This window comes from Ruditapes philippinarum, unplaced genomic scaffold (assembly GCF_026571515.1).
Source record: "Ruditapes philippinarum isolate M1 unplaced genomic scaffold, ASM2657151v2 ctg6733_1_1_1_1, whole genome shotgun sequence".
NCBI lineage: Eukaryota > Metazoa > Mollusca > Bivalvia > Venerida > Veneridae > Ruditapes > Ruditapes philippinarum.
Genome location: NW_026862505.1, coordinates 20453 through 32880, shown reverse-complemented (window position 1 = coordinate 32880; position 12428 = coordinate 20453). Strand labels below are relative to the sequence as shown.

Genomic DNA, 12428 nt, shown 5'->3' with positions numbered 1-12428 from the left:
TTCCATAAAAATTAAAACCATTTTCTAATATTTTCCATTCTTAAAAAATCTGTTAAAAGTTCAATCTCACTAGAAAAAACATTGATCATCTTTACCATTTGAAGAAATTAATCAATATTTACTAGAGATTTTTACTATGGCTAATTCATTTAATAGCTTACTCAACAAAATAGATTTAGGTTTTAATTTTTTTTTTTAAATATTCATACCCTGAAAGAATTCTGTATCATAGATTTTGAACTACTTTTGCAGGAAGGAAATTTAGCAAGTTCTATTAGAGTTTTCCTGTACTATCATTACTATAATGAACATGTAAAAAACAATGACACAGACTTAATCAGGAAATATAAAAAAAAATGAATTTGGTTACTATTTTCCATAATGCAAAATAAAATTATCATTTGTTATCATTTATGACCAAAAATGCTGGGAAAAAAATGAAAGTTACAATTATCACTGAAAATAAAATGTAACAAAGAAAAATAGAATACAGTACCATAAAAATTACTATTTTATGATATATGACTGGTTATATGGCCCTTAAATTGTTGGTACATAAATATAACCAAAGCTGCTTCAAGTTATATAACAACCTTTCAAAATGTTCTACAACAAATTGATAATAAGGAAGGAATATTGTTTTTATGTTCAAAAATTATATTCATTACAAATCTTTTCATAAATGATTTTACAAACAACAGTACAATAATTAACAAAATACTGTAATTACATAATCACCTTATTATTTCTTAAAATGTTCAACAAGTTTTGGTAAAACACTTTCTAGGACTCTTTTAGTGTAAGTTACACGTGGCTGGCCTTCAGAGTTCTTACATGTAAATGTATTATGCAATCCATCTTTGCCCTGTCTAAGATATATTTTCTTCAGACTATTCAAATTTAGACCTGAACTGGCAATATTTTCAGCTGTGGCCAATTTACAAATGCCACAAGCAACAAAACCTTGTAATGTACACAGATTTTTTGCCTTTGCTGGATAAAAAGTTAAAGTAAACAGCCCTTGGAGAAAAAGTAAATTTCATCAGGTCTTGTACAGATATCAATGAGCAGCTGTGAGAAAGTATTTTACACAAAGCTGTAACATCATCTTCGGCAGTATGTGCATTATATGTATATTGTAATACGTCACGAACAAGGTCTTCCTGCTTATATGAAGGTCTTCCCGGGAAGGTTTTCTAAATAACGTTAATGTGTCCATTAATCCTTGTGCACATTTAACAAAACTATCTATTTTGCTAGTGTTGCATAAGGCTGAAATAAGCACAGGGAAGTCAAACCTTCTACATTTGTGGGCAGTCACAATAACATTACTGTATTTATCAAGCCACTGTATAAGACTGTCCAAAGCACAATTAATGTCAACTGTATCAACAACAGTCCCGTTTACTGTCATAATGTCACCATTGACTCTTATTCCTGTCGCTTGCTGGGCACCTGTTGAAATTGGCATCTTGGGCTGTACATATACACAGAATGTTTGTCCTATGCCACTGCTGGCAACATTGGCAGCAATCTGCGTTATGTGGGGCATTTGTCCAGCACGAACTGAAAATTAAATAACTTCATATTTATTAAACATAACAGGACTATTCTATTTACACATCTTATTCCTTATTTTTCAATATTCAATTCTCTCATACTTTGAAATCAAAATGAAATTAAGAGACAAAAATTATTTAACACTTATATATATACATGTGTTAAAGTCAGTTGCCCATTGCTCAAACGCAAAGAATAATTGCATGTTTACCTAAAGAGGATAACTTTTAATACATACAATAAATAGAATTGAACCTGGTTGCAAATTAACAGAATTAAAATATTTCTTAATGAACTAATAAGAAAAGGTAAAACTGGTTTTATAAAAGGTTTTGTAAAAGGAAGATGGTATTGTGATTTTTTACAGAAGATAATGGCATTCCTGGATACCATCTTCTGAATGACTTTAAGAGACATTCGGTTCACCTTATTGGGATTTGTACAAACTACTTATTTCAACATAAGTACATCAATTAAACAGTGGTTTGACATCTTTTATGAAAACCTACATCAGCTGTTCATGCTATATATTTATAGAATGTGCGGAAGTTCTTTTCTGAAAGTTGAATACTATAGAAAATATTAAAGTAAAACAAATTCAAATCAATTAGGATCATAAAACAAAATGATCGAAAATAACTTTAAAAATATACTATCCTCATTTTGGGTTCAATATTTTATATCAGAAATCCATCACCATAAAATCCATGAAATTATTACTGAATTTGTTTTAATGCGTGCTTTTAAATAAAATTGCGTGGGTTTCTAGATGAGTGGTTGATGTTTTCCCGTTAATGAGTCAACAGAGCTGATCGAAATGTAGTTTACTACATTATATATAACATACATACTTCGATTCTTTCTCGTACATAAAAGTTATAAGAAAATGAGGAGTAAATGATAAAACTTACGTATATAATGTTGACATAATACCATATTATTAAAAAACACATTGTACTTTTGGGACCATAAGGAGTGTTCAAGTTCAATATAGCGAAAAACACGAGGATATGACGGAAATCGGGTAGATATACATGGTTAGCTTCATATTTATGCCACATACATCCAAATTCGTTCAATTAAGCTGTGTTTATAACGCGGTTTAGATTGTCGTCCCGTATACAGTGACACTGGTAGACAATTAAAGTACGTTCTTATAATAAGTATTGTTGACGGCCAACCATTATGGTATATATAATTCAAATTATAATGTATATGGAAAACTTTTATAACAGTCAAACATGTAATTTATTAAGGATAAAATTGCAGTAATTATGATAAGCATTTTACCAATTCAATTTGAAGAAAACGTGTCAGACAAAGACAAAGAATGAAATATAGACTGTCAAATGCAATTTCTGATTTGCATTTTGTTAAAATGCATAAAATTTAAGTATTTTTTTTTTCAGTAAAAATAAAAAAAGAAAGGAAAAAAAATTACAGATAGAATTTAATCTTTCCACAATATTCTAAGACCAAAAGTACAATTATTCTTGAAATAAAAGTGACATAATTATGTAAGTATATACAAGTATAATAAAAGTAAATGCTGTCAACTTCTAAGAACTAACGAAGTCAATAAAAGCAGAGTATTTATTGTATACAGTTCTATGTAGTATTAGCACTATCTAAATTACCTGACCTGAAGTGTACAGTTATCTAATCGTTTCAAAACATATCGTACACTTAAATAATTGGACAACAAGTTGTCAATACAAATCTTTTAATAAGAGCTTTTGATATGCAACTCAATAATGAGTTTCTACATAAATAAAAACATTGTAAGTAGAAATAGCAACTATATTATCCACGATATGGGATTTAACTATATGACATTTTCACAGAAACAAAATCAGTTTACGATTGCTTATTACCTATTGACTTCTATGCAATTTTAATAGTGAATAAGTTTTTAACTAATTTTATAAATATACTCACTCTGATGTGTGTTTATGTTTTCTCCGTATCGTTATATTAGACCTCCTTTTAAAGAGTATCGTACCTCTGTACGTTCGACCGTGAGATACAGACATTTGACAGTATGGCTGTTTAGTAGATTTTTCTATAATTTTGTTAGTTTGAAAATTATTATATAGGTCATTCAGGCATAACTTTTGTATAGACAGTAAATATCTAATAAAAATGAAATTGTTTCCATTATCATAATACAGTAAACATCACATACAGCGAACACGGTTATAGCGAACTTCCTGTTATAAGGAACAAAAGTTTTTGGCCCGAATTTTGCCCTTATTTATTTAATGTAAAAAATTACGGTTACAGTGAACACGGTTATAAGGAATTATCGCTTATAAGGAACTAATTTTTAGCTCGACTATTCGATAAGAATAAGTAGAGCTATTGTAGTCACCCGAGCGTCGGCGTCTGCGTCGGCGTCGGCGTAACCACTTATGTTAAAGTTTTTGTAATAGTTCAAATATTTTCAAAGTCCATTGACATATGGCTTTGAAACTTTGCACACTTGTTCACCATCATGACCCCAATCTGTAGACAGGAGGAGGTAACTCCATCAAGCATTTGGACAGAATTATACCCCTTTTTCGACTTAGAATTTACATTAAAGTTTTTGTAATAGTTCAAATATTTTCAAAGTCCATAGACATATGGCTTTAAACCTTTGCACACTTGTTCAACATTATGACCCCAACCTGAAGACAGGAGGAGGTAATTCTATCAAGCATTTTGACAGAATTTTGCCCCTTTTTCGACTTAGAATTTACGTTAAAGTTTTTGTAATAAATCAAATATTTTCAAAGTCCATTGACATATGGCTTTGAAACTTTGCACACTTGTTCAACATCATGACCCCAAACTGAAGACAGGAGGAGGTAACTCTATCAAGCATTTTGACAGAATTATACCCCTTTTTCGACTCAGAATTTACGTTAAAGTTTTTATAATAGTTCAAATATTTTCAAAGTCCATTGACATATGGCGATAAAAATTTGCACACTTGTTCACTATCATGACCCCAACCTGTAAACAGGAGGAGGTAACTGTATCAAGCATTTTTTTACTATCAAGCACTAAGAATAGTCGAGCGTTGCTGTCCTACCGACAGCTCTTGTTTAGTCACAATGACATAAAAAGTACAGAAAATTACACTTTTATAACGAACTCCAAAATATCGGCTATCCGTAAACAGATCACGCATTGTCTACTTTCGTTTTAATCGGCACAGATTAAAACTTGGCCGAATGTAGCGGATATATTAGGAACACATAATGACGATGACAGTCAATCTTCGAAAGACGAGATCTATTTAGATGATCACCCGGTTGTGTCAAAAAAATGAAGCTATTGATTGTTTGCACAAGATAAGGTCATACTTCGAGTCTAATGCACATGTTGAAGAAACAGTTTTTAAAAATTGTATATTTAATTTAACCTGAAGAGTTGTAAACATTCCAAAACTAAAATTGGCGACTTCTTCAAAGCAAAGTGAGTATTTTTGTGCATGATACTGTATCGTTAATAAATAACAATATTGCATACATGGTACATATCATATAATTGTCTTATAGATATATTTATACATAAAAATTATACTAAAAAGAAACAACCTTGCAATTATTCCTTTTTTTCATTATTAAATTAATATACGGGAGACAACAATGACTAACCCAAGAGTTATTTCTGTTAGTCGAATGCTCTTCTAAATAGAGGATGATGGTAAACAATTAGTTCGTTATATGTAAAACTGTTCGCTATAAAAACTTCTGATACAAGGAACTAATTCGCTATTTGCTTACAAGGAACTCCGGATATAAGGAACAGATTTTGAATGTCCCAATGAGTTCGTTATAAGCGGAGTTTACTGTACATAATTAATATAATATACTAAGCCATTATAGCCTAATAACAACAATAAGTTGAATATAACAATAATTACAGACGACAATGTTGCTGCACTTAATGAGATATTAAACATAGAATATCCTTACTGTTTTCATTTGTTCGTTAAAAGATATAACCAACACCGTTGTTATACTTCATGAGATATTAAAGATAGAATATTCTTACTTTTTTCATTTGTTTGTCAATAATATAACCGGCAAATTTATCAAGGCAATTAAACCCAAACCAGAAATTGCGATTGGGGCATTTTTTGCATAAAATATATTTTTTTTATTTTAAAATTATTTATAATATCATCATTCATATAAATTTTGAATTCATTCTTGAAGTTCGATTGGTGAATGGGTCAAATCCAACTGAAGGGAGACTGGAAGTATGGCATGATGGGTCTTGGGGAACAGTGTGCGATGATGACTTTACAACGCTGTCTGCAACTGTTGTTTGCAAGATGTTAAATTATCCACAGTAAGAAATAAAAACGACATTAACGTATTTCTTGATATGTTAACATGCATGTTATATAGAAGAGAATGTATTTTATTTCCCGGAGATAAGCTATTGTGATGACAGTATGTTCATCTTCCGTTGGTTCTTTACTTAAGTTTCTTTTTTTTAACAAAAAGTCTTAAATCGTGAAAGTGATTTCGATCAAAGTTCACATAAAAAACTGTTTCAACCTGATGTAAAGGTCAGAAAAGCTGGAAATAAGATTCTTCAATGTCCCAGATCGATATTAATCATGCAACATCATATTTCATACCTCTTAATAATTCCCCTTAGGTCATTAATGGTCACGTACCGTACAATTTAGTTTATGTATAGAGACATAAATTAATCAACTACCTTTGAGCTTTGACATTTAGCATGTAGCACTGCCTAGAATACTTTTACGAAACTTATATTAATTTTGCCGTTTGGATCGATCAAAATTTTTAAACAATTTAAATCATGCCATTATGGACAAAACAAATTATCCCGCCTTAGGGACTTGTATGGCAAACATGTCGTAAAAGTCTATTTTTTGAAACTACAATGCTCAGAGCATACATATTTAAGTTATAAAACTCATCCTCTTGGATCAAAGTTGGTCTAGCAAAGTTAATATGACATTAATTTAAATCATGTTTAGAAACTACATGCAGCTTGGATAAAAAATACACCCAATGTGATCACATCACTTTTTTAATCAACAAGAGAAATATTAATTTACGTTCAGATTGCGACAGCAAAGTGCATTTAAAGTGACCTTAATACATGTGTAATATCTCAAATGTAATACAGTTGAATGAAGGCAAAAAACATCAATTTTCAAACATCTTGAATATGTTATTTGTTCACATTTATTAATTCCCTGAAGAAAACAAACTTTTCAAACTTGTCTTTTCTATGCAAAATAAACAGACGTTTGTTTAAAGTTAAGCAGTATTGTATAATTTCAAAAGCAACGTTTTTATTTTACAATGACAAACATGTTGAGATTCAAGCTATTGACTGATGTTATATATGTCATGATAAAAAAACAACAATTAAATCACTTTAGATGAACACATCTGCTGATGTTTCTTAATTCAAATCTCACCATTACATTAAATGTTGAATACTGCTTAGGCCCGTGCTATAGAGCATGGACGGTTATTTGCAATTTCCATACTAAATCAAACCGTGCCTGCAACATTGTCAATTTTGCCGTTTTGAGTGTTACTTGGAGATTCTGTTTTCTCTATTTTAGTACAGATCCTTTGGTCATAATGTCCGCATACTTCGGCGCCGGCAAACTGCCAATACACTATGTTAATTGTACGGGAACTGAGATAAGCTTACCGCAATGTCCACCTAGAAGTCGGGGATCAAATAAATGTAGTCATAGTGAAGATGTCGGCATATCATGTACTAAAGGTAATTTTCTAATCTTTGAAAAGAAACATATTTTAAAATACCAAAATTAATTTATATTGACAATTTATAGTCGGCATTTTATAGTAAAAATTGGTCTCCTTTAATACTTTATATAATGATGGTAACCGATCAAGAGCAGAAACAGAAACTTGCACTTTGACAGTATATCGGAAAGTGTTAATCTCTTTTAAAGTTTTGAACTACAATGTTTTGGTATTGGTAATCATAAGAATTACTGATTTGAACAAAACTTGCTTTATTCACATGTTGAAATTGTGGAAAGAGAGATAATAATTTTTTTATATAACATAACTTAATTTTGAGCATAATGCCAAAACTTGAATAGATAATAGATAGATAATTTTCATTTTATTTTATAAGCTTCATAAGATATACGATGGATGATCAAATATGAACCGGACTGGGACTGTCAATTAAAGAATTTTCAACCTATCAATGATTGTTATATATCTAACTTAATCGGAAAATAATACCTGTTAATTGGTGCTATACATAATCTGATAACGTGAATAGCTTGTCCATAACAGCAAATTTAAAAAACATGGTAACGCACACCCGATGCAGTGTATTAATTTGCGCTGACACAAGGCGCTTTATGATGCGTATATTTTACTATATGGCACATTTAGATTTTAAAATAGGCAAAAACGTCATGAAACATACATTTGACGTTGTCAGAAAAAAATGACATTATTTAAGCCATGTTTATATTTGCAATCACAATTTAAACGTCACTTGTTAAAAAATACTCCTGTCAAAACTATGTCGTCTGAACGTCTCCGAAATCGATTAATAAGAAATCTTTGTCAAAAATAATGCGAGAAACTGTTTCAAACGTAGAAAAATTTAATGACTATAAAGGGAAATGTCCCTGGAAGCCATAACATAGTTTTTCATTAGCTCAAACGATTAAGAAAGTTTAATATAGAAATAGAAAACAAGGGAGAAGCAAAAAAAAAGATGTTGGTGACGCCAATCGCAGACGTTGAAACATGGCAGCCGATTGACTGCAGACATTGTCAACGATCTACGGCAGTAGCTTCTGGACGGTGCAGTCAACTATTACTTAGAATTATAAAATTATAATTGGTAATGCATTAATGACAAATATTATATTCCTGGTTTACAATTGTATTAAATAATTTATTATTTTATATACAATTGTCTTTCAACAGTTTGACAGCCACGGCTCAAAATCAGCTATGCATTTTATTTATTTTAAAATAATGGCAATTTTGTTGTAAGTTTCATTTTTTTCTCGCATTTATGATGCATTATCATTCAGCAACATTATGTTAATGTAAGACCTAGTGTAGTTTATTACATGTGCGATTTGTCGAGCAATGGAGTTACAGAAGGAAAGAACGATAATTTGCGTAAATTCAGGAGCTCATTATCATCATACATTCTATTACAATACAATATGATACCGTATTGAACAGAGATATATATTGGCAATGGATCTGCCACCGTCAACAACATGTGGAACACATATTGGCCCATTTATATATAAGTAAACAGCTGTTCCGTTAAAGACAATACGCTTCTGACGTCGTTAGACCGTGCGCCGCATTGCTTTACATGTACATGCCAATAACTGCATAACTTTTTTTATTTGTCAATATTTCGGTTTTGGCGTTGTAACTTTTATTATCAAAAGATCAATCAAGTTCGCTGGTTATCCTGTTTGAATGATCACATCACAAAATTTAAGACCCTTTTCAAAAGACTTTCAGTGAAGACAAGACCTCATAAGTACCTAGTTGTAACTATAATAGTTGTACCGAATAATGTCAATATTTTAATATATTGACAATAACATCGTCTTCTTCAGGCAATTCCTCTAAGAAATATCAAAGCAATAACTATGGTCTATTTCAACATTTTGTTGGTTTACCTTAGCCCATGCGGTCTGAACAAAGATCAAATTTTATGAATGCTTTTTTCAAACATGTCATGAAATAAAAATGAAGCTGTACAAGTTTTCTATTCAATTTCTAAATTAGTAAATGATGACAATACCATTTAAGCTAAAAAGCGACACCGTGTAAACTTTCGAGAAGCGTCTTGGAAACTGAAACTGACATACAAATACTAGTAGTTGACCATATTACATATTAGATTCAGTTTATTTTTTATTTTTATTTTATTATGTTTTTTTTGTATATAGTTTTACCATTGGTTCTTGTTGCTGGGTCATATGGGGGTTGCGTTCATTGAACGCCGCCTTTCCTTGTTGATCTTGTTTATCATATTTTAGCCATAATTTGTACACATGACGTCAAAGTTGAACACCAAAACATGACGTCGATGCTTATCCTTAGCAAATGTGACGGGTATCACAACGCCACCGGCTAACAAATTATTAAAAATTCTACTGTATCCGGCGGAAATTATTTTTTTCTTATGATGATATAAAAATTTTCGTTTTACACCGACAAAAATTGAAAAAATGGAATCAAAATTGTCATTTTTATTTAAAATTAAATTTGACATTCAGTTAAGCGACATTCCTGAAATATATTTTTTATTTTATTTTCTTAAAATGTAAACTCAGTCTAAATGACTGCACAAATAAGGGATACACGGTACACGATACACGTGATTTCCCCCCCCCCCCCAACTTCTTTGGATAAAAGTCACTCTAGTTACTTTCTTTTGTCAGTCAAATGATCGCCCTGTTATAAACGCTATCTAACGCCATTATGAACACTGCATAAAATGTAGTGATACACGGAAGTGTACAGTATTCCGTATATAAATATTATAGACGGGTCAAAATTCGTGAAATTAAAAAAAGAATAAAAAGATACGTAGATGTACAGATCCTGTGCATCTTTCTTTTAATGTGCGGGAACTTTGTTGAACAAAGTTCATTTTATTCAAATACTGATTTTATTTTATATTAAGTCCAGATTTTAATAAAATATGGAGGTTCGTATTCTTGCAAATATATAAGATTTTGTATATGAAAATAGAGAATCAAGATGTTCTCCAGAATTACCCACTTTCTTTAAAAGGAAAGAAATAGTCTGAACTGACATTTGTCAGAATAGCATAAAGTAGTAATGCTTTAAGAAAATTAATTTTCCCCCGGTTTTATTAACATGTCAATTGCATACTGATTATATGGTTAGTGACAAGAACATAAAAAAATCGACAAATCCTCGATAGGGTCGGTAGCAAACGAGAAAACGACAATATATATTGAACTATCTTATTATTTGTATGAAAAAAAAACAGAATCCCTAAAGAACCCCAACACAGCAAAATTGGAAATTGTGCAGGTTTTGTTTGGTTAAGCGAGTTCATGGACGTAAGTGGTAATTGCAAGCTACCGACCACGCCCCCTAGCACAGACTGAAGAAAAATCCAATATTTAACATGCACTGGTAAAATTTTGAATTTTGAATCATCCGCAGATGTGTTCATATGGCGGTTATTGTGGAATATACAATGTGACACGTTAGTGGTATTAAATGAAAAGCGAGATATTGTCCTAAAGTAAAAATGCGTGTGCCCAAAATGAGAAAACAAAGGACAAAAGTAAATAAAATGGAATTTTGAAAGAGGATCGGGGAAAATAAATTAAGGGACCGAAAAGACATGACTAACATCACTGTTGTAGTGGTCTACAAGGCAATGCCTCATGCCGAATATCTATGGTCCAGGCATTGTAGTTTCGTAAAATAAGACATTGGTAAATGATTGTCCTATATAAAACCTATATAAATCAAGTAACATCCAGGGCTGGAAGTCACTTTTTGCTTAAGAAAGTCCATAGTTTCTAAGGAACTCATTGGCTGCTGCGAAAAGTTAATGGTAGCGACGTCGGTCTCTGGTTGCCATTTAGATTTTATAGCTGCTATGAAAGTTGCTGGTTGCGTAGAGATGACAACGGTTTCTATAAAAGTCTTTGATGGTAACAGATAGTTAATGATTGCTAAGTAAATCACTGGTTGCTATTGACAATTAACTGTTGCTCTGAAAGTCAGTGATTGTCATGGAATTAACTAGTTGGTATTGTAGTCAGTGTTGCTAAGGGTAGTCAATGGTTGCCAAGGGAATATAATTGCTGCTTTGGAAGATACATGTGGCCAAGGGAACTTGATTGGGCACACCTTGGTACCAGGGCTTTAATGGCTTTAATTTGGACAATTTTGTTAGAGACACACTAGAGGATGTTTTATTACAAATCTCTAAGTATGTTAGGTTTCAGAGAAGATGCTTTCTTTAAGATATTACTTTATACAATAGTGAAAGAAAATCAATAACCCCCTCCCCTCACATAACAGGGCTAAAACTTCAATAAACATAGTAGAGGCTCATTAAACCGATGTTTCATTTTTTTATGTAAGCTCTAACCCTTGTGGTTTTTGAGAAAGAAAGTTTCAAAGATAGATTTTTTTCAGTTGTCATGGCAAACACAGATCTTGCTGGAATGAAATTTTTAGCAACTTTGAATAAAGGCCTCCTAGAATAAATATTGATAATATTGACTTAGGAGGTTTAGGAGGTAAATTGTTCAAAGATGTGTTGACACACAGACGGAGACCGAATCGTGAGTGGTGACAGTTGCTTTCTTGGGCACGTTATGCTCAGGTACAAATGTTAGGTTGATAAAACTAAGTATGTTGACAAATGAAGTTTGTGGACGAGAGAAATGTGAATGTTATGATTATAAAAATAGTCAAAACAATGAAATTGATACATAACTGAGATATTATGATGACACAACCGGTTTACATTTGATCGCTCCATGTAAAAAGTCATTAAAAATGCACAAATATTATACTCTTTAGTTATTTGTCGACTCTTAAAGATGTAAAAGATGGACAATTTAACGACCAACAAACGCAAAATGATAAAAAGTATTATAAGTATTGTTGAATCAAATATTTACTTTTTTTGAAGTTCGGCTGGTTAACGGATCAAGACAATATGACGGGAGACTTGAGGTATGGCATGATGGGTCTTGGGGAACAGTATGCGATCATGAGTTTACAGCACTGTCAGCTCGTGTTGTTTGTAAGATGCTGAATTATGAAGAGTAAGTAAGAAATAGTATTTAC

At 31.5% G+C, this 12428-nt stretch overlaps 1 protein-coding gene across 1 annotated transcript in view; it reads left to right on the top strand.

The window, feature by feature from the left end:
* LOC132719319 (deleted in malignant brain tumors 1 protein-like) overlaps window positions 1-12428 on the top strand; it is an 84490-nt gene that overhangs the window by 63676 nt on the left and 8386 nt on the right. Inside the window, exons 10-12 of the mRNA XM_060703085.1 lie at window positions 5769-5904; window positions 7169-7335; window positions 12271-12406. Of these exons, the coding sequence (XP_060559068.1) occupies window positions 5769-5904; window positions 7169-7335; window positions 12271-12406 (439 nt within the window). The remainder of the gene's footprint in view (window positions 1-5768; window positions 5905-7168; window positions 7336-12270; window positions 12407-12428) is intronic.